This window comes from Electrona antarctica (assembly GCF_951216825.1).
Source record: "Electrona antarctica genome assembly, chromosome: 16".
NCBI classification, from domain to species: Eukaryota; Metazoa; Chordata; class Actinopteri; order Myctophiformes; family Myctophidae; genus Electrona; species Electrona antarctica.
The window spans coordinates 39,166,143-39,189,010 of NC_136797.1; the positions used below are offsets into that span (position 1 = coordinate 39,166,143).

The following is a 22,868-nucleotide window of genomic DNA, read 5'->3' on the forward strand; positions in this document are numbered from 1 at the left end:
TGAAAAGGTTGAGAACCTGTATGCAATGGCTTATGTCTTGTAAAAAGAGAGACCAGCCTATTCTCCAAACCATCATATCTTATGCTTTGCTAGGTTGTACAAATTAATATTGGGTCAATATAATTTGCAGGACTCACGTGTGTGCTCTCTGTCTCTCTCGCTCTCTTCTCTCTCCTCCGTCTCTGGGGTGTGTGGGGGGGGGGGGGGGGGATTAGTTGCGCGGCCTGCGACAGTGCTATACTTCTCCAGCAGCGGTGCAGAACCGAGAGAGTGACACATTCTTTTGGATGTAAACTGCGCAACGTGTAGCTTTAAAGTTCGGATTGTGTAGTCGCACCGGTGGTACAAAGTGAATGTTACAGCGCGCACGGTGATGTTGTAAGGCGCAAATGCGAGTACCTAGTCGCACTGTCGAGCCCTGTGTAGTGTAGTGGCATTTTCGCTGCATCGCGAGGCGATCCAAATTCCCCCCCGCGCACGCACGCACGCACACACACACACACACACACTGTACGTAGCTGTGTGTTGTTGCAGCGCGCGCGTGTGCGCGTAGTGTTGTTGTTGTTGTTGTTCGTGTCCATGTATGCGCGTCGGTTTGTCCCGCTTGTACCACGGCAGGTTTGCACAGTGCGCTCAGTGCGATATTTCCGAACGTGGGCGTTGTGTGTGTGTGTGTGGGTGGGTGTGTGTGTGTGGCTGGCCTGTGTTTTGTTGCGTAGGGATCGCCATGTGAGGGGGCTAGCCAATAAGGGCCCTGTGTTGCATGTGGAGAATTGTGTAGGTTAGTGTGTGTGGCGTAGGCGAACGGGGTGGTGAGAACATGAGGGGGATGTAGCACAGCAATCGGTGACCCCTACATTAAGCTGTGTTGCTCCCAAGATGCAGTGCAAATGCGTGTTGTAGCAACCGTAGCCAATGGGAAAACAGGATGCAGTGTTGCCAGGTCCGCAAATTGTAAGCGAGTTGTAAGTAGCGTGTTGAATGGCATTTTTTCTGGGCTTGTTGTCATAGACCTGGCAACAAATTAGGCGGGGTGTCGGTGCTTGTGGCGTGTTTGTGTTTATTATTGATATTGATGTTGTTTGTGAGTGTGGACGGGAGGCGGCTTTAGTGGAAGTGCAATGACAGTTTTTACGCGGGTGTTGGTGAGTGGGGCCGTGCGGCGCGACATGAGGAGATAGGGAACGAACGACGCGGAGGGTAAGTCTGTGACGTGTTAGTGTGTTTAGTGGGTTGTTGCAGTGTGTGTTGCAGTGTGTCAGTGACGTAGTAGCTGGTGCCTTTTGTTCCTGTCCTGGGGACACCTCCTGGGGACACCTTTTCAATTGTATATAAGATATTATATAGTATAGTATAGTATGTATAGTTTACATAGATACTCCACTGTTACGTTCTTAGTCTACGCATGATTCATGATAACTACTTTTTATATGTGATGTATGCCATGCTTTTGTTATTGCTTAATGTAAGTCGCTCTGGATTAAGAGCGTCTGCTAAATGCCTAAATTGTAAATTGTAAATTGTAGCCTTTGCAGGAAATGTATCTGCATCTATGTTATGCATGTTGTGCATTATTATTGCAGACATGTATTCATTTTTCATAAACATTACAAATTAATCTTAAAGTCTATTGCCTTCAACCAACTATACCTTTAACATTCTCACAACTGAAGAAGAAGATACAAATAATAATAAATGTTTTAAATACACCAAGTGCAGCGGTAATTTAATCACCACAATTAGCTTTCATTTTATATATGTCTAAGAGTAAGCAATGGACATTTGTTTTTAATGTATTTTTCAGTGAATGAATACATCTGGGAATTCCAGTGTAGGCAAAAATACAGCTTCTACTAGCCATACAGCTACAGGTAAGAGCAATATTCATGAAGGACATTTGCAAGGCACCTCACATGCTGCAAACGATTAACATGCGAGATGTTAGACAGAGTCACATTATTAGAGTTACATTTTTACGCTGAAATGTTGTTCCTTATTCTCATGCTATACGATTTTATCAGTAACCTTTGAAATTATACTATTGTTATTTCTAGGATAGAAAACAATACAACAGTATCCTGGCTCCCGCCCCTGAATCAGAGTGTCAGGCTAATACAGTAGTTGATAGTAATAGAAAGTATGAGTATTTTGTCTACCAAGGACAAGTTCACTATGCACCTAATTATTTGTTTCAATTTATCATCATAATGGTTTTCTTTTTTTAGATTCTCCAAATCTTCCCTCAGATTCCGTGCTCCACACATGGGCTGACGCCCGACTGACAAAGAGTCCCATCTTGGTCAACCTTTTAAGCAGTTTACATGAGTGTAGGGTGTCAACAGACATTTTAGTGACAAGTCCTTTGATCAATCAGTCTGTTCCTTCATGTCAACAAACTCCTTTGTCACACAAATAGCCACAGGAAGGCACATAGCAAATGGCCCGGCCCTCACCACATGGGACTGGGTGTGTGAGCTTGGAGTGGAAGACAGTCAGACACCCTACAGACACCTCCAAATGAAAGTCAAGATGAACACAGTAGCACACATTACTTAGAATTATGAATTCCAGATTCATCAATAGTACACATGTATAATACTAGAATTTCGCGGGCCTTCGGCCCGCTCATCCCAGAGTTGCGTTGCCCCGCGTTGCGATACAGAAGTCCACAGATACAGAAGTCCACAGTGACACGCGTTTTATGCAGCTGTTTTGTGTTGCAGCGCGTGCGCGCGCGCGCGCGTGTAGTGTTGTTGTTCTTATCCATAACAATAAATGGATCAAATATGCTCTATATTAGTTATGTGTAGATGTAAAGCAGTGGCTGTCAAAGGTGTGATCCAGGGACCCTCGTGGTTCCTTGAGGGGGTTCCAAATGGACCCATTATAGGTCTGTAACTCTGAGAGTGTACAAATGGAACCAAGTGGACCCTACAGGTCTGTAACTCTGAGAGTGTACAAATGGAACCAAATGGACTCTTTTATAACATTTAACTCTGATACTGTACAAATGGAATCAAATGGGACTCTTATGGGTCCATTTGGTTTTACTCTCAGAGTTATGGGGGTCCTTGAAATTGAAAAGGTTGAGAACCTGTATGCAATGGCTTATGTCTTGTAAAAAGAGAGACCAGCCTATTCTCCAAACCATCATATCTTATGCTTTGCTAGGTTGTACAAATTAATATTGGGTCAATATAATTTGCAGGACTCACGTGTGTGCTCTCTGTCTCTCTCGCTCTCTTCTCTCTCCTCCGTCTCTGGGGTGTGTGGGGGGGGGGGGGGGGGATTAGTTGCGCGGCCTGCGACAGTGCTATACTTCTCCAGCAGCGGTGCAGAACCGAGAGAGTGACACATTCTTTTGGATGTAAACTGCGCAACGTGTAGCTTTAAAGTTCGGATTGTGTAGTCGCACCGGTGGTACAAAGTGAATGTTACAGCGCGCACGGTGATGTTGTAAGGCGCAAATGCGAGTACCTAGTCGCACTGTCGAGCCCTGTGTAGTGTAGTGGCATTTTCGCTGCATCGCGAGGCGATCCAAATTCCCCCCCGCGCACGCACGCACGCACACACACACACACACACACTGTACGTAGCTGTGTGTTGTTGCAGCGCGCGCGTGTGCGCGTAGTGTTGTTGTTGTTGTTGTTCGTGTCCATGTATGCGCGTCGGTTTGTCCCGCTTGTACCACGGCAGGTTTGCACAGTGCGCTCAGTGCGATATTTCCGAACGTGGGCGTTGTGTGTGTGTGTGTGGGTGGGTGTGTGTGTGTGGCTGGCCTGTGTTTTGTTGCGTAGGGATCGCCATGTGAGGGGGCTAGCCAATAAGGGCCCTGTGTTGCATGTGGAGAATTGTGTAGGTTAGTGTGTGTGGCGTAGGCGAACGGGGTGGTGAGAACATGAGGGGGATGTAGCACAGCAATCGGTGACCCCTACATTAAGCTGTGTTGCTCCCAAGATGCAGTGCAAATGCGTGTTGTAGCAACCGTAGCCAATGGGAAAACAGGATGCAGTGTTGCCAGGTCCGCAAATTGTAAGCGAGTTGTAAGTAGCGTGTTGAATGGCATTTTTTCTGGGCTTGTTGTCATAGACCTGGCAACAAATTAGGCGGGGTGTCGGTGCTTGTGGCGTGTTTGTGTTTATTATTGATATTGATGTTGTTTGTGAGTGTGGACGGGAGGCGGCTTTAGTGGAAGTGCAATGACAGTTTTTACGCGGGTGTTGGTGAGTGGGGCCGTGCGGCGCGACATGAGGAGATAGGGAACGAACGACGCGGAGGGTAAGTCTGTGACGTGTTAGTGTGTTTAGTGGGTTGTTGCAGTGTGTGTTGCAGTGTGTCAGTGACGTAGTAGCTGGTGCCTTTTGTTCCTGTCCTGGGGACACCTCCTGGGGACACCTTTTCAATTGTATATAAGATATTATATAGTATAGTATAGTATGTATAGTTTACATAGATACTCCACTGTTACGTTCTTAGTCTACGCATGATTCATGATAACTACTTTTTATATGTGATGTATGCCATGCTTTTGTTATTGCTTAATGTAAGTCGCTCTGGATTAAGAGCGTCTGCTAAATGCCTAAATTGTAAATTGTAAATTGTAGCCTTTGCAGGAAATGTATCTGCATCTATGTTATGCATGTTGTGCATTATTATTGCAGACATGTATTCATTTTTCATAAACATTACAAATTAATCTTAAAGTCTATTGCCTTCAACCAACTATACCTTTAACATTCTCACAACTGAAGAAGAAGATACAAATAATAATAAATGTTTTAAATACACCAAGTGCAGCGGTAATTTAATCACCACAATTAGCTTTCATTTTATATATGTCTAAGAGTAAGCAATGGACATTTGTTTTTAATGTATTTTTCAGTGAATGAATACATCTGGGAATTCCAGTGTAGGCAAAAATACAGCTTCTACTAGCCATACAGCTACAGGTAAGAGCAATATTCATGAAGGACATTTGCAAGGCACCTCACATGCTGCAAACGATTAACATGCGAGATGTTAGACAGAGTCACATTATTAGAGTTACATTTTTACGCTGAAATGTTGTTCCTTATTCTCATGCTATACGATTTTATCAGTAACCTTTGAAATTATACTATTGTTATTTCTAGGATAGAAAACAATACAACAGTATCCTGGCTCCCGCCCCTGAATCAGAGTGTCAGGCTAATACAGTAGTTGATAGTAATAGAAAGTATGAGTATTTTGTCTACCAAGGACAAGTTCACTATGCACCTAATTATTTGTTTCAATTTATCATCATAATGGTTTTCTTTTTTTAGATTCTCCAAATCTTCCCTCAGATTCCATTCCACAGTCCCATCTGTACCTTGGCGTCTCTGTTGGTTCCATCCTCCTCCTGCTGGTGGTGCTGTTTGCCTTTTATTGTCACTGCAGGAAGCATGGTTTGTGTGCCCCATGTAATCTGTAATCTGACATTCTGGTCTAAAGAAATACATTTTGTTTACATGGGGACGGGAGTAGATAATGATTAGAAAATGCATGTTGCATGTTGGTGCCTTTCATGGTTTCCTCCGCCATCGCGGTGTGTGGATGTATGTGTGAATGGGTGTAATGCAAAATCAAGTGCTTTGGATAAAAGCGCTATACAGTATAAATGCACTATTTACCAGTTATCCTAAACATGAAACCGACAAATTAAATAACTGTTTTACCTGTGATTTACTATTTAAAAAACTGATGTACATCTTTGTATTCACGTCCTCAAAAACTGCACCTGTGAGTGGATACATTTCAATCAATCAATATTGTATATGATATCCCAGGTCAACACTGCTAACGTGGTCTTGTATGACACTGTGATGGAGCCACAAGAGGTCAGTGACCTGTGGTCAGAAAACCTAAAGGATGCCACGGGATGGGAGGCACAAGATGAAAGCACCGGTCAGCCCAACAGAGGACGTTCAGTATTCAATGGTCATTGGATGACTGAAGCCTGCTTTAAACTTAGCTGCAGCCTGCAGCCACTGAAAATATAGCATTGTGAGCTTGTAGATCTGCTATTTTTGTCGAAGTAAATATTGAGCATGAGAAACAAGCTTGATGGTATATGGGCCCCCCTCGTGTCCTTGTGCAAGACTCTGAACCCCTAATTGCTCCAAATGAGCAGGTTGGTACGTGCCTTGCATGGTTTCCTCCATGAATGTGTGTGTGTGAATACTGTGAATGACACAATGTGAATGGCACAATCTATGTAAATCGCTTTATATAAATCGCGTTATATAAATGCACCATTTATGTTTTACAAAATATTGTAGTTTGAGCTGTCAGTGTTCATGGATCCATTTTAGATGTATTTGCTAATCAGGTCAAATTTGGGCAAATGATGATGATGATGATGATGATGATAGGTTGTCTGTTCATATTGGAAATTAATTTTGCAACACATGCTCCAGCAATGATAAAAACTCCTAAAAAGCATCACCGGATTTAATCTGTTGTCTTGGAAAGAGCATAAACTGGAAGATTATTTTATCAGCTGTTTTATGCGACCAAAGGTCGCAAATGGTAAATGGTAAATGGTGCATTTATATAGCGCCTTTATCCAAGGCGCTTTACATAGATTGTGCATTACATTCACCCATTCACACACACATTCATACACCGATGCCGGAGGAAACCATGCAAGGGACCAACCTGCACATCAGGAGCAATTAGGGGTTCAGTGTCTTGCTCAAGGACACTTTGACGCTAACTCTGGGGGAGCCCGGGTTCGAACTGGCAACCTTGCGGTTACCATCCATCCAGCCACTCTACCCCTGAGCCACCACCGACCCTAGTTATGGAATCGTGCAGTTATGGAATCGTGCATTTCCTGTCGGTGTGTGTCACGTGACATCAGGGATGGAGCACGTGACATCATCAGGGATGGAGTCCCTGATGTCATCAATATTGGCCAGCAGCAACTCTACATCTGACCTCAAACCCTTTGTATGGAGCTGACCTGTTCTGACATTCCATATGTTGATCTTTCCCCATCCATCCTTCCTCTTCGATGTCTCCCTTTTGACTGATACCTGTCCATTCAAACTCTATAGACGGGCCTGCCACAAAGTTATTAGTGCAGCCACGCCTGGCAGCCGGCGAAAACTAGAGTTCTCAACAGGCCTGAAAATTAAGATCTTACCCCCCATGCCAAAGCGCCAGCGCTCGGCCAGCAGTCTGCTGTCACCCAGGCGGATATGTTGATAGTGATCTGACCCCCCATTCCAAAGCGCCAGCGCCCGCCCAGCATTCTGCTGTCACCCCAGGATGCGTGCACGGCGCTGCACGCGACCTAGCCCGCTTCTCGCCCTCAGGCGTCTTACTGGTATACAGTATTGGTATGTTGTATGTAAAATATAGTAAAATTATAGCAGAATGGGTACAGTCCAGTACAGGTCAACACAAAAAATGCTAAGCCAGAAAAAGCACTATAGGCTACTGTGAGACTTGTTTACATAAGGGTGACAAGGGTCACGTTGTGAGCTTTTAGATCAGGTGTAGAGGGAACCTACTTCATTGGATCAATGAAGTAGGGCCATGGTTTCACAGATCTTTACTGTGCCTCTTTTCATGCCTCTTTTCCACTCTTGAATAGGGTGGAAATTGTTTTATTTATTAAATGAAATATATAGTATGAGACATAAAGGCTGTGCTCCTCTTGACTGCTACAAACATGTTCAGTTTAAGTTAATTCTTATTCATAAATGATGCATATCAAACCATTTCCTCTGATGGTCCTTATGCTTGTGAGTGTTTGTATGTGTATTATTATTAGCCTATTATTATTAATTTATTATGTGTCAGTGGCTTCCAGCAATGCAACGCGCGCGAGCGCGCGCACACACACACACACACACACACACACACACACACACACACACACACACTCTGAAACTATTAAAAACCGTATCCCCAAATTGACATGTTCAGTTTAGTAGAGACTTCCAGGGTGATATTGTGGTGAATTATGAATCAATAATTCTTACAATATCTCATGTTCGTGGGCCTAGCATATGGGTGATCCTGTTTATTCATTAGGTATAGTTAATTGCACCAGTCAGTTCGTCTCCAAAGTATGTGACTGTCTTTCCCACGCCGATCCCATGTGGTGAGGGCTTTGCCATTTGCTATCCTGTGCTATTTGTATGACAAAAGGAGTTCCAAGCTAAAACAGTAGATCAAAGGGCCACAGTGATCCTTCTAGGAATGGCCAAATGGTAGTCTGGTCCAATGTGTATTGTGTGGAAATGTACTTAAGCCGTTAGATTTCTATTGTCATTCAGTCAGTCGATCCGAGGCCGTGAGGCTGGAGGAGCCTATGCCATGTCTTGCTATGCCGTGTTGTCGAAATAAACATCAAGGAACATCTAATCTGCTGTCTGCTGCCGTCTCACAATTATCTCCGCTCTCCCGTTTTGGTTAAGTTTGTATGGTCTCGTGTCCAAAATACACGACATGTGGTGCCTAGAAACCGGTGTCTATGGTGCCGAACCGGTCGTGTTGATGCATTTTTTGCGTCAGGCGAAGGGAACGACAGATGGTGCGTTCCAGCGCCAGACAGGAAGAATCGGCGGCTTTTTATTCAGTCTAATCAGCGAGTTTTTGTGGAAGACGGCAACGACGGGTTCCAGCGGAACGAGGACGAGGATGACGACGGACCGCCGCGATGGGGAGTGTTGCGCTACGGGGACATGCATCGCCGGGGCCAGCCGCTGGACGGGTGGACAGCGGTGCATTCGGCGAAGCGGACAGCCACACGGGAGGGGCCTTTGATCATCACCTTCTACGCGGGGGACGGCGAGCGGAGGAGCGATGCAGCGAGGCACGGCACGGGGCCACCAGCGTTCCAGGGGGAGAGGGGATCGCTCATCCCGACGGGGAGAGGCGGCCACTCGACGCTTGGCGTGGCGGCGGGTTTCCACTTTCCATGCCGACTGACGACGCAAGCTGAGGGCCTTGCAGACCCGCAGCACGGGGTCTGTGGTGAAGTTACGTTGCGGCCTTTTTCTCTTCGTATTCCCATCTCTGTTGTTTCAGAGCTGGGAGGGGGGGGAGATGATGAGATGATGAGAGTTTGCTTCGAGAACTTTCAGCGAAAACAGAGCGGTGAACATTTTCTCAACTTGGTCCATGCAGCTGAGCGAACTTTGAGGTAACGGAATGCGGCAGACAGAAGAATTTCCTTTGTTCATATGAGGGAGACGGACATTCCTTCTTTCTGATTACAATTGTGCGTCACGTTCGTTTGTACTAATCATTTATGTTTAAATTACAGGGCAATTGGCAGCCGTTGAGTGCCGACAGTGTTTAAAGTCAGGATAGTGATTAAATTACAGGGTAATTAATTGGTAGTCGTGTAGTACCGACAGTGTTGAAAGGAGGGTTTAATTTGACTCTTTTGTGGTTTTCTAGGGCTTAAAATGTGATTTAAATTACGGGATGGGAGTTATTAGTGAGGGGTTAAATTTCTGTTGGCTTCTGTTCTGGGATATAACGTGTTCTTCCTTTTTCTTATTTTTCATGTGAATTCCAAAGAGAGTTCATGTGATTTGGTGTGTTATTGGTCCTGTGAATCTCCAAGAGAGGTTTATGTGATTTGGTGTGTTATGGTCAGGATAAGTCTAAGACTTATTTTGATTTCGGTCCTGTGAACTCCAAAGAGAGAGTTTCATGTGATCTGGTGCTTATAAACATGTTATCCTAGATTTGAGTAACAACAGGGAAATTATCCTCCTAATGTTCTGTGACATTTTTAGCCATAAGAGTTTGAAATAACGCAAAGAGAATTCTGATCCGATCCATCCACTGATACGAAATTGTGTTTGAACTTACTGTAATGGAAACCAATTATGAATTATCCACTGATACGAAATTGTATTTGTAACACTGTAATGGAAATCATTTATGTCGAGTTGTGTAATCTTGAATGTCTGTTTGAAAACTATGTTGGGGAAAGCTGTTATTCTGGTGTCTTGAGTATTGTTAAACTGAGGATCAAGGGGGGTGGTAACTGGTAAGATAATTATGGTTTCATATTTCATAGTGACAGACTGTGTCTGTCAAAGGGGGAATGTGGTGAATTATGAATCAATAATTCTTACAATATCTCATGTTCGTGGGCCTAGCATATGGGTGATCCTGTTTATTCATTAGGTATAGTTAATTGCACCAGTCAGTTCGTCTCCAAAGTATGTGACTGTCTTTCCCACGCCGATCCCATGTGGTGAGGGCTTTGCCATTTGCTATCCTGTGCTATTTGTATGACAAAAGGAGTTCCAAGCTAAAACAGTAGATCAAAGGGCCACAGTGATCCTTCTAGGAATGGCCAAATGGTAGTCTGGTCCAATGTGTATTGTGTGGAAATGTACTTAAGCCGTTAGATTTCTATTGTCATTCAGTCAGTCGATCCGAGGCCGTGAGGCTGGAGGAGCCTATGCCATGTCTTGCTATGCCGTGTTGTCGAAATAAACATCAAGGAACATCTAATCTGCTGTCTGCTGCCGTCTCACAATTATCTCCGCTCTCCCGTTTTGGTTAAGTTTGTATGGTCTCGTGTCCAAAATACACGACAATATTAAAAGGCCATGCAACATAATCAATAGGCTAAATGAACACCTGTCTGTCAGCCCCGCCCACTTCCTTGTAACGTTCATTCTCTCTGCTTGCGCCTGACGTTTAAAGTGGATTAAGATTGTTTTCTGCTTTCTACCAAGAGCAGCATGTGGCCAGGTAAGGTTCTTTTTTTAACTTGTGTTATAGTTGCTATACCTAAATATCAACATAGGGAGAAGACGTAGCCTAGCCTCTAGAAGTCCAGAGCCACATAGCCCTGGCACTGGACCAGGGCTAAGCGCCACATAGAAAGGAGCTGTGTGGAGGTCTGATACCGTAGACCTTTTTACCATCCATAGCCTATCTCCAAACTAGTTTCACTACCACATCCCTACACAACGTTAGTAGCCTATTTGTTTAGATATCTATTTAAAGGTTATGGTTTTGATAATGTCACATTCATATCGTGTATAAATAAGAAAGCAAGTCGAAAGTTTATAGGCATAGATAGACGAGCCAGGGTTGCAGTTCGCGCCATCCTGTTTTTATTGTTTCGTGGCTGCATGAGATACATGTAACATTATTATTAAATATGTATATGTAGGCCTACGCTAAATACCAATGTAGCATTGTGTGGGTAAACGCTAACCACTTTGATACATACAAAACCGAATACTTTGATTGAATACTTTATTGTTTATAATTTATTTACAGTTTGCATGAACAGGCACATGCAGGGAAGTACAGTATATCACAAGGTCTACTAAAAGGATGAATCCAAGAAAGCCTATTGGCTTGTTTCCATTGGGGTCCTAGTGTAGTCAATTATTCAAAGAATTGTAATAGGAAATGTTCTATAACATTTCCTATTAGAATTCTCTGAATAATAAAGTACACTAGGTATGCATTCAAAATGCACCTACTAATAATGGTCATTCTTCTTCACAGGAAATGTCTGTGGACTCTTGGGAATAAAGTGTCCAGGGAATGGACTACCAGCAGATCTTCAGGTGAGGCTTTTAATGGATGCATCCTATGCCAGTGTCCCAAGGGTCATCGCCATGCTGGCTTGGGGTTGGACATTTTTTGTTAAAATTCCATTTTTGACACAGCCATACAAAATGATAATAATACCAGAAACACAAAGAGAGAGCCCTGAATGAGGTCTGTAACTGAGTGTACAAACAAATGGAACCAAATGGGTCCATGCAAATAAAACATTTGAGAAACCACTATTGGTATGACACTAGTACTGTTTCCACGGAGGACAGCGTTACGTCACAGAATGACGTCACATCTCCTTATAAACCAGCGTATAACCAGTAAGACGCCTGAGGGCGAGAACCCTAAAGGGCGAGGTCGCGGGCACACATCCGCCTGGGTGACAGCAGACTGCTGGGTGAGCGCTGGCGCTTTGGCATGGGGGATAAGATCTTAATTTTCAGGCCTGTTAAGAACTCTAGTTTTTGCCGGCCGCTGGGCGCGGCTGCACTAATAACTTTGGGGCAGGCCCGTCTAGAGTTTAAATGGACAGTTATCAGTCAAAAGGGAGTCATCGAAGAGGAAGGATGGATGGGGAAGGATCAACATATGGAATGTCAGAACAGGTCAGCTCCATATATGGAGATCTAAGGGATTGAGGTTTTAGGTCAGATGTAGAGTTGCTGGCCAATATTGATGACATCAGGGATCTCCATATATGGGCTTAATATTGATCACATCAGGGACGTGATATCACATGCTTCATCCCTGATGTCACGTGATGTCACGTGCTCCATCCCTGATGATGTCACGTGATGCCACATGCTCCATCCCTGATGATGTCACGTGATGCCACATGCTCTCTCACCTGGGGTGTGACTCATTGACGGGAAATGCGCGATTCCATATGCGACCTTCGGTCACAATGAAGAGAAGTGCAATAGTGCAAGTAAGCAAGAATCTGATATATCTCAGTTAAACTAACCTTATGAATTATACCGATTCACTACCGAGAGAATAATAATAACTTCCACAAGCGCCGACCCAGCTTGCTATAGGGACTATCCGAGAAATACTTCCATTCAAGTGAGATTGACAGCTCTATTTGTCCCTCATAAACCAGCTGGGATTAGTCCAACATGCGCTGCTCCTGTGCTTGCGGTTATGGTTAGGTTAGGGTTTGAGGTAGGTTGTCGTTTGTCGGACCAATGACTAGTAGTTCTCTGTTCTCTCTAAGACAAAAGAGAACCTTGCCAAAAAGTACAGTGTCATACATATTCTGAAGAAATACTTGACATTCAGTAATTGGGTGACATTATGATCAAAATATGAACATTTAAATGGTGTGTAAAAAATCACACCCGTGTGAAGTGAGGGGCGCTCTTATCATCGTACATCATCATGACATAACATGTCGATTTGCTCGCTCTTTGTATAGGCCAAAAATTGCCGATTTGCTCGTCCACATATGACGTAAATTCTCCATTCATTGTCAGTGGGAATTTAATGGTTGTGTAAGACGAAAATCTACACTAATAGTTGAATATAGGAGGGGCTAGCGCCTAGCAAATAATCTCAAATGTTCCACAGACAAGACCAAGTCTTTGCCACGGACACATTGTCCATGTACTTACATGTTAATGACCCCTGCAGTATCCACAGTCAACATTCTTACTCCCAACTCATGTTTTATTGATGCTTGCCTTGGTCAGGTCATGTCACAATTATTACATAATCGCCTGATTGCAATGAATTGAGATAATCACAATTATTTTTGCAATTTTTTTAGGATTATTTCCTTTCATCTACTGTATATAAAACAGCTGGATGAAATTAACAGAACGTCATATTTCCGTCCTTATTTCAACATCATTGTCCACACTATTTTATCCACTTTGACCCTGGCATTCATGATTTACATAGGGACAGAATTTAAGCAATGTTGAAAGATTGTCATACATTTTCAAAAGAATGGTGAAGCTCACAATGAGTCTTCTTGTGATGAGTTGTGGTCTGTTAGATTGGCTATTTTCTTTATTATTGGAAAACATTTGAAAGTATAAAATGCTGACGTTTTTTATCTGACCATAATTACATCATTTATTGTTATTATCAGTAATTTCTTTGTATCTTTCAGTAATATAATTTGTTCATAAGTTATGGTGTCAGTCATATCTGCCCTGTGCAATGTTTGTGTACAAAGCCTGAAGCCAAACGGAAATGTATTTTTTCTTCACATGTTGTCAAAAACGACATTAATCATTAATTGCTATTTGACAGTTTATTATCAACTCAAATGTAACGATCGTGACAGCCTTAATCATTATGTTGACACAGGTAACTTTCATGTCCGACGCGTCGCTGACACAGACGGCAGACAGTCTTCCACCGCCTACCATGTTGACGTGGACAGATCCTGAACAATTCCCACCCATATCGGTAAGCAAATCAGACAATGGTGGATCGGCAGCTCAACCAAACCTTGAGGTCTTCCTCTGGGATGGGGGGGGGGGGGGGGTTAGATTTGAATCCATGGTGCATTGCAACAGGGGTTCTCAACCCGTGGGTCGCGACCCCTCGGGGGGTCGCCAAATTATTTTAGGGGGTCCCCAAAATATTTTCAAAAAAAATAAAAATAAATAAATTTTATTTTCACGATTTTTCAAAAATAGCAGAACTACAAGTTCATAGCGCGCCACTCGGTGGCGCGCTATGAGCTTGTAGATCTGCTATTTTTCAATAGCTAAATTATAACAATGCTTAAAACATCAAAAGGGGTTCCCGCCCAAAATGGTTTAAGGTTATTGTAGCAGTCAATTTATATTGGGGGTCGGGAGGGGGCGGGGCGGGGGTCCCGAGACGTTGCCAAAGCATTTTCGGGGGTCACCGGCCAAAAACGTTGAGAACCCCTGCATTACAATAGCATATGAGTGGTATAGAACAGTGGTTCCCAATCTTTTTAGCTTGTGGCCCAAAAGAGAAATTTGACGGGAACTACATGTTCTACATAATATTCAAATGATGTGAAATAAACCAAAATATACCAAACTGACTACCTCAAAAAATAGGAATTTCAAAATTCCAAAAAGGTAGCACATCCAAAAATTAAATAAATGGAGTACTCACATTTCCATTTCTTTATTGGCACACACCAAAAAGGAACGCTTACGTGTTTCGGCTATATGCAGCCTTCATCAGAGATTAATTATAGTCAGAGAACTGACTATAATGTACTTTGAGGTGTGTACAAACGTAACCAAACGGACCGGCTCCGTTTTAGTTCCCTTTGTACACATCTTGGAGTTAAATGAACGCCAAGGATGTTGTATTTGTGTTCATATTCTGTGTCCTATTAACCAGCATACAGTAGCCTACCAGATTGGTAAATGGTTTGCATTTTCTATAAAATGCTGCCCCAAAAAACACCCGTTCATGCTCTCCTCGCTCTCGTGGTCTGATATGAGGGGTTATAGGGAGAGTGATGTAAAGAGAGAGAGAAATACAGAGAAGGATGGTTGGATGGCGAGAGATGGAGGGAGAGAGATTTGGTGTCGGGGAGGGGCATGCAGTTTTTATGAAGCATTCATGTTTGTGATGTATTCCTCCTCGTTGCCTTGTGCCAGTAAAACGTGAGGGAAGCGGGGCTGGTGGTGAGGTGGACGGTCGGGAGGGACATTGACTTGCATGGCCACGTTTCTCCACATAAGATTAGATGCTGCATTTTAGTTAGATAATTAGTCCTCTATTTCTACCAGCCACTTGTTTTTATATCCCTCCATCTGTCCTCTTCTCTCTCTCTTTAGAGGTGGGGCGGGGTGGGGTAGGGCGCTGAGCCGCGAAAAGAAGCATGCTCAGAAGGGGGGAGAGTGCGTGCAAGAAAACAGGCAGTCTGCAGGTGCCTTCGTCGATCAGATTGTACTCGTACCAGCTAGCGTTCTGTAGCTCTTCTGACAGCAAGAGGGAGACGTTGTTTGGAGCCAAGAAGAAGGAACGACGTCGGGGTGTGCAGAGGACGAGGCAACAGAAGAGGCAGAGAGAGAGAGGGGTATCTCTCTGCAGCAGGATCCCCCCTGTGCTGCCGTGCACAGGACTGCGTGACTGACTGGTTGTGTGCGTGCGTGTGTGCAGGGAGAGAGAGAGAGAGAGAGAGGGAGGAGAAATAGAGGAGGAGAGAGAGGGAGGGTGGCAGAAAAGGGGGAGGGGAGGCATCACGGACGGTGCAGTGCATGCGAGCCGACTGGAGGAGTATCATCATCGGCGGCAGGCAGCACAGCATCAGGACCATTAGTACGGTAGCATTGTTGTCTTGCTGCCGAGACTCAGTCACTGCCGCGTAGCATCCTGCTAATCTATCTCCCTCTCCCCCCTCCCCAACCCCTCTCCCCCACTCTCTCTCTCCCTCTCACACACACATATACACACACGCACACATCAAGGCACAGACTTGCCGCTGCCGTCACCCTCCCTCGCGTGCACTCAAGCAGTGGTGGCCACCAAGGCTAGAGGTGCTACAGTGTTGGGGAGGGGGGGGGTGGTGTTCTCAGGGAAACGACAGAGGGACACAGCACGGGGACGACAACGGCCGGTGCTATTAGGGCCAACGGGAGGCGGCGGGCCGGAGGAGCTACGGCGACCGCAGACGCAGAAGCAGCAGTAGAGGCAGGAGGAGGAGGAGTAGCGACGGCATCATGGCGCAAGCCGCCAAGCAGCTCCGCAAGAAGGCGGACATCGCGGGGGCTGCCGCGGCCGAGCTGAGGGAGAAGGAGGAGGCCAAGGAGAAGAGGAGGAATAAATCCCGGGATCGCAGGCGCAAGGTATGGCTGGCCGGCTGCCTCTGAAAGCAGGGCAGGGGGATATTATTTCTTCCATTTGCCTCTATTGCGCTTACGCGTGAGTGTGTGTGTGTGTGTGTGTGTGTGTGTGCCCGCACACACGCACGCGCGCGCGCGCGCGCACACACACACACATGCGCGCAGCGCATTGACGCACGCACATGCACACACCTACTGTCCCTTCCAATCTTCCGCCCTCCATCTGTTGTGGAAGATTTTGGTTAGGGTGCATTCCCACAATTGTATGAATTTGCAGCTATAGTCTGCGTATGTGTGTGTTAAGTGTGTGTGTGTGTGTGCGCACGTGCGTGTGAGAAACCAATCGTGCACATTTGATCTGGAACAGGTTGTGTTCGCTTGGTCAGACATTTAGCTCTGAGGGAATGATGATAAGGATGCTTGCGACGATGACTATGCTCATGGTGGTGTGAGGGAATGTCCTGTTATTAAGGAATTGTGGGCAAGGTTTTTTTTTTGGGGGGGGGGGGGGATTTATTATAATTTTTGGGACGTACATACCACTCACATCCGTCTTGTACGTACGGAGATGAGAGCACTCCCTGATATTTTTCGAATGCCATCCTTCCTTGCATTCTAATGACATCCCTACTAGCATGACCCACACGTTTTTTTCTTCCCCTAGAGGAGGATATCGTCCTCTTTGCTCTGGTCTACCCCCCCCCCCCCAATATACAGTATTGGGAGGGGGTGCAAGTAGAGGTGTGTTTAGTAGTTTGTAAATGGAACAACTTCGCTGATTCTGAACCTGATTCCTATTGTTTTGATGTGAGATCATGTATGGGGGGGGGGGGGGGGGGGGGGGGGGGGAATACCCTATGTCTGTGAATTTCTCCTGCAAAATGCGGAAGTGTACGCCCTTTGACGCAACACGACTGATTTGACGTCACAGGCTGAGGATTATGTCAGTGTTGGTGTCGGTAACGTGTGTTGCATTGATGTCGATTTGAAAATGGACACGGCGCAACGCAGACTGACGACATTGAAAATGCTCCCCGCCGCGTTCGTTCTGAGTGCAGGAAGGCAGCCGGGGCACCTGCTGTCGTCGTTACAAACATTGAATTTCTCCTCCTCCTTCGTCATTCTTCATGACCAAGCCTTAAGTTACTGTAAAAGATTGTGTTTTGTATGTGAGCCTGAAATGGATGTGTAGACTAAGAAGTATGCTCTATAGCTACAGCGGTGCGTGTACATACAGTATGCATGTTGTATCTGATCTTGGGAGCTTTAGCTGGCGTCATAAATGACTGGCACATATTTACATAGTGTGTGTCTGTGTGTGTGTGTGTGCGTGTGCGTGTGTGTGTGTGTGAGTGAGAAAGGGACGGGAAGGGGGTATGCAGAAAGAGAGGGAACATGTGAGAGATAGTGTCTATCAAAGGGAACCTAGTTACACTAAAGAAAAGGCAGCGATCCGAGCACTCAAAAGGTTAAAAAAATGAGGAGAGGGTGGATAAAAATAAATGTACTTTATTTAGAAAAGTTAAAATAAGCCAACATGTTTCGACTCGAACAGAGTCTTCATCAGGGAAAGTATGTGTGCCTATAGTTACAGTTTGTGGGTGCTCAAAACTTTGTTTTGCTCCAGTACCCCCCTTTTCCTCCTTACTGTACCCGACTACCACATATAAAACTATATCTAGCATGTCGTTGCTGTCGGGCAGAAAGCTCATATCTCCATTATTTTACCGTTTTGCGTTGTGTTTTGAGCTTGTAGATCTGCTGTTTTTGCTACTTTTGAATTTGAATCCTGACGAGTAGCGGTTTGGGACATAATATGGATATATGGATACCTCATATTATGAGGTATCCACCATTGCTATGAATGAACGATAACAGACCTTTTGAAGAATACATTGAAGAATACATTAAAAGGATTGACAGACTTGAAATCAGAGCATCCTGAGCACATTTATTTTAAAATGTGTTTTCCATGTTCTATTTTCTACCCCCCTGCAATACCTCTGCATACCCCTAGGGGTACACGTACCCCCATTTTAGAACCACTGCTGTACAGTAAGTCAATCTCACATGCATTTCTATTGAGAATGAATTAATGAATAAAATCAATTAATGCATAGCTCAGATAAAGACAAATGCCTTGGTTCAATAGGGTCTGAATCATATGTTGTTTGTTTACTTGTGTACTTATTTTGTGTGATGTCTACTTCCCTGTATAAGCTGTCTATATGCTGTCTTTGTCTGACGTACAGTATTAGACAGAGAGTCAGTGATTGTGCAGCTTGGGTAGGGATAGGAGTTGGTAGTGCTATTGTAATAATGATTCATTCACTGCAATTATTTACTCTTGGTCTCACAGCAAGACAAATCATGAGTGAAGTGAAGCATCCCTACCGTTCGTAAAGTAATCTAGATTTATGGATGGAAGCAATAGTGTAGCAAAGGCCTGGGTGAAAGCTTGGCAGAGTCCATCCTCAAATGTAGTGGCAGTGGGTTTGTTGGGGGTGGGTTTGTATTATTATTATTATTATTATTATTATTATTATGAAAGAAAGTTGAGGCATTCAAAATATGTTGTACTTAACAATAGATGGCACTGGCTAACCATAATGATTGACTAATAATGATTCATCTCCAAGTCTATGAATGGAATTACATTTTGGCTCAAACTCTCGGATAGGCACCAGTTCTGGTCATTAAGCTATTTCAATTTTCAACACAAAACATGGGTTTTTGACTGTGACCCATCTGCCTCAGCATAGTAGGATGAGAGCAGACTGAGGAACTGGGACACTGGCACATGTCTGGCTGTTAGGGCTGTCACGATTACAAATTTAAGTTGACGATTAACTGGCACACAATTCATTGTTATTAATGATTTAATTGTGTTTTTGGAATTGAACATTGGAACATATCAATACAAATTTAATTTCTGTTTGGTTTTTAGGCTTCATAATCACAAATTGTACAGGGCAGATATGTCAGATTAAATATCCAATTTAACACTAATTAAGCCTTGGACACGTCCTTTCTAATCAAACCGCAGGTGGCCTTGGACGTGTATGCACGTCTTTAGGGCTTTTTTATTAATATATATATATATTTTGGCCTCTCCTACACTGTACTACAGGGGTTCTCAACGTTTTTGGCCGGGGACCCCCGGAAATGCTTTGGCAATGTCTCGGGGACCCCCACAATAACCTAACCTAATTTTGGGCGGGAACCCCTTTTGGTGTTTTAAGCATTATGTTATAATTTAGCTATTGAAAAATAGCAGATCTACAAGCTCATAGCGCGCCACCGAGTGGCGCGCTACGAGCTTGTAGGTCTGCTATTTTTGAAAAATCGTGAAAATATTTTTTTTTTTTTTTTTTTTTTTTTTAAATAATTTGGGGACCCCCTAAAATAATTTGGGGACCCCCCGAGGGGTCGCGACCCACGGGTTGAGAACCCCTGCTGTACTACACCGTTCACGCATGCACGCTGCCGTTCACTTCCTTGTTTACGGCTCCAAAAGAATGGCTCGTAACTCCTAATCTAGGGAGCTCTCCATGGTTTTGACCAAAGGGACAATGTTCTGTCTTCATTTCTGTCTTCAGCATGCATCTCGTTTGGAATATTAACACTTCTAGAGAGACTTTAGCGTGACCAGCGTGAGGTAAGAACATTGATTGATTGATTGATTGAAAAATGTATTAACAGTTTGCAGAATTACAGTACATTTCAAGCACAAACTCAATACAAAGGCTGTTAACTGTGAGTGGACGACCCAATTAAGCATTACACTTGTTTCCAATAGGGTCCACAATGTTCAATTCATCAAAAACATTTAGAGACGTACAAATAGACACTTCTATATAGACAAAGGACAGAACAGGAATTCATCATAAAGGAGGTAAAAAGGGAAAAGAAACATATACAGTGAGGGAAAAAAAGGGGTGGGCGGTGGGGGGGATTCACGTTCAGCTCCGTTCATTTGTTTGTTTTTCTTGGAGGAGCTGCGTTGGGTCCCCAAGTCGGCTCCGTGGCCGTACCTTGAGTTGGCTGTGTGGCCGTGACCATCTCTTGTGTTGTCCTTGTGTTGGGTCCCCAAGTCGGCTCAGAAGATTATGCCTCCCGGTTTTGGTGGGTAACGGAAGGGAGGGGCTTTTCGGAGTAAAATCTGCCATATCTGCTGGCACTCTAGTCTAGTGCATTTATTTTGAAGAATGTCCCCGCTAAAAAAGTGTTAAATATACTTTAACTTAAATATACAAAGAAATGAATGACACATTTAATCATTTCATTGATACTTTCAAAAAGAAAATGTAGTAATAGCGGAAATAGCTGATCTACAAGCTTACGTGTTTTAAGCTTGTTATGTAATAATTGTGACAGGCCTACTGACTGTTAGCAGTGGCAGTGATTGTTGTGTATTTGTGTTTCAACATTTGGCGTCAGTCAGTCATTGTCCACATTGACTACTGTCTTACTGATTTGCACACCACTGTCTGGGGTTAGTCAACCAGTACATTAAAAAATCCACTTCCAATAATGTTCAACGCATTTGCAACATGACCGGGATGTAGCGGCTTCCCGTGGAAATTGATTGATGATACTTTATTGTCAGATGTATCTGATTTTCTTTTGGTCCATCACCGGTAGCACAATTTTGCAACATTTTTGCAACAACAAAAAATCGTCCGATATTAAAAATGCAATATCGGTATCTTTCACCGATATTTACCGATCTATATTGGCAAACAAAAAAAATCACCAATGAGCTCAATATAAATATATAATAATGTAATATATCCGTATCGGATGATTTGACCCGGCATATTATCGGATATTGATATTGCCCAAAATTTCAATATACTGTAAGTGCTGCATCTCTACCTGTTATCACTTACCTCTATAAGAAAAGATTCAAGATGAAATGTAGGCTATTGTATTTAAAGACACCACTGTAAACATAACGTTTGTGACAATGGCACGTAAGATCAAGCGACTTGGGTCCCTTTTTGAAACTCTCAAAGTGAATAAACAAACATTCCAAAATTTTAGTAGCACAATTGTGCAGTGTACACAGGCAGCATTTGTCATTTCCAGCATGTTTACTAGTTGAAGCCATGTCTCAGGAGGAGGTCATGTTGGAACTTGGAAGATATATTTTTGGAATTTTTCTCCTTCCCCTTTCTGCTTCATTGGTTCTGCCTCCATCTCCCTGTGTGTCTTGGTCCTTATCTGTCTGTCTGTATCATCTCCGACATCATTTTCTAGAGAGAGAGAGAGAGAGAGAGAGGAGTTGAGGGAGGGGCCATAATCAGTGGTGTAAAGTAACTAAGTAGATTTACTCAAGTATTGTACTTAAGTGCAAGTTACTGGAGTATTTCCAATTTTCAGTACTTTTACTTCTACTTCACTACATCTCAAAGTAGTAATATACCTTTACTCCACTACAATTATTTGGCAATACTACAGTACTAAATAGTAAATACTACAAAATAATAATAAAATGCATACAAAATACAAAATAATGAATATACAAAATAGTAAATACTACAGTATTTACTTTGTAGATTTTTGATTATTATTAAATACAGTAACCACATACAGCCATATATACTACATTTCACCAGCATTGGGAGCTTGTAGATTGTCTATTTTCAAAAGATTTTGATGCCAATACTTTTGTACATTTACTCAAGTAAATGTTGAATTCCAGACTTACCTACTTACTTGTAACAGTAAGTATTTGCAGTACAGTATATTGATACTTTTACTTATATTTCACCACTGGAAGAAACTGCAGTCACTTAATGTTAATAGTAATTTTTTGCACCCTATGGCCAGAAAAATAATGAAGTCTGTGTGTTTGACTAGGGTTTGACTGGATTGCTGTATTCCTACAATGACCATAATGCTTTGGTTCCTCCTTGTGGAGAGGGGGGAGGTGTGACTTGTAGTCCTGGTCTGGTTACAAATGGTTGCAAATTAGCTCCTTTGGATGTAAATCAAACGGTTCTGCATGGCATATCTACAACTCCCTCCTCTCGCTCAAAGGTCATCTATTCTACTGCATTTCCAACCGAGATGCTACATACACTTCTAGACAGCCCGGAGAGTAGGGGGGAGGTGTTCTGATATAGCCTGGAATCCAGCGTGATTCACTACGTTCCTCTGTTTCTCATTTCACTACTACTCTGCAGTCTGGCCAGTGGCCAGGGTCCTATTTCACTCGTATTTCCATTACGTAGGCAAGTCGGGAAGTAACTCGAGTTTTATGTTGGAAACAAAACACTGCTACTACACATGCATTTACACTGGAAGGAACACAATGGAAAAATGGAAATTATCCCCTTTGTTCATGTATGCATTTTTGTCAATAAAAGTGTTAGTCGGTCAGTCAGTCAATCAATAGCGATTGGTTTCAATATTTTAATTAAATAGACAGACATGCCCCATGAGCATGACAACACATGGGGCGCAACATAACACACTTAACAATACAATTAA

General features: G+C 43.5%; 1 protein-coding gene and 1 long non-coding RNA gene across 2 annotated transcripts in view; both read left to right on the forward strand.

Moving 5' to 3' along the window:
* The first annotated feature begins 4,879 nt into the window (after positions 1-4,879).
* On the forward strand, positions 4,880-6,309 carry LOC306939655. The gene is made up of 3 exons (XR_013791901.1): positions 4,880-4,949; positions 5,304-5,426; positions 5,808-6,309. It is a non-coding gene; the product is annotated as an uncharacterized lncRNA (long non-coding RNA).
* Positions 6,310-16,247: 9,938 nt separating this feature from the next.
* The window catches only part of LOC306939125 (uncharacterized protein), a gene marked incomplete at its 5' end in the record, with an annotated part of 161,250 nt that continues 154,629 nt past the window's right edge, over positions 16,248-22,868 (forward strand). Inside the window, one exon of the mRNA XM_079523625.1 lies at positions 16,248-16,373. Coding sequence (XP_079379751.1) covers positions 16,248-16,373 — 126 coding nt within the window. The remainder of the gene's footprint in view (positions 16,374-22,868) is intronic.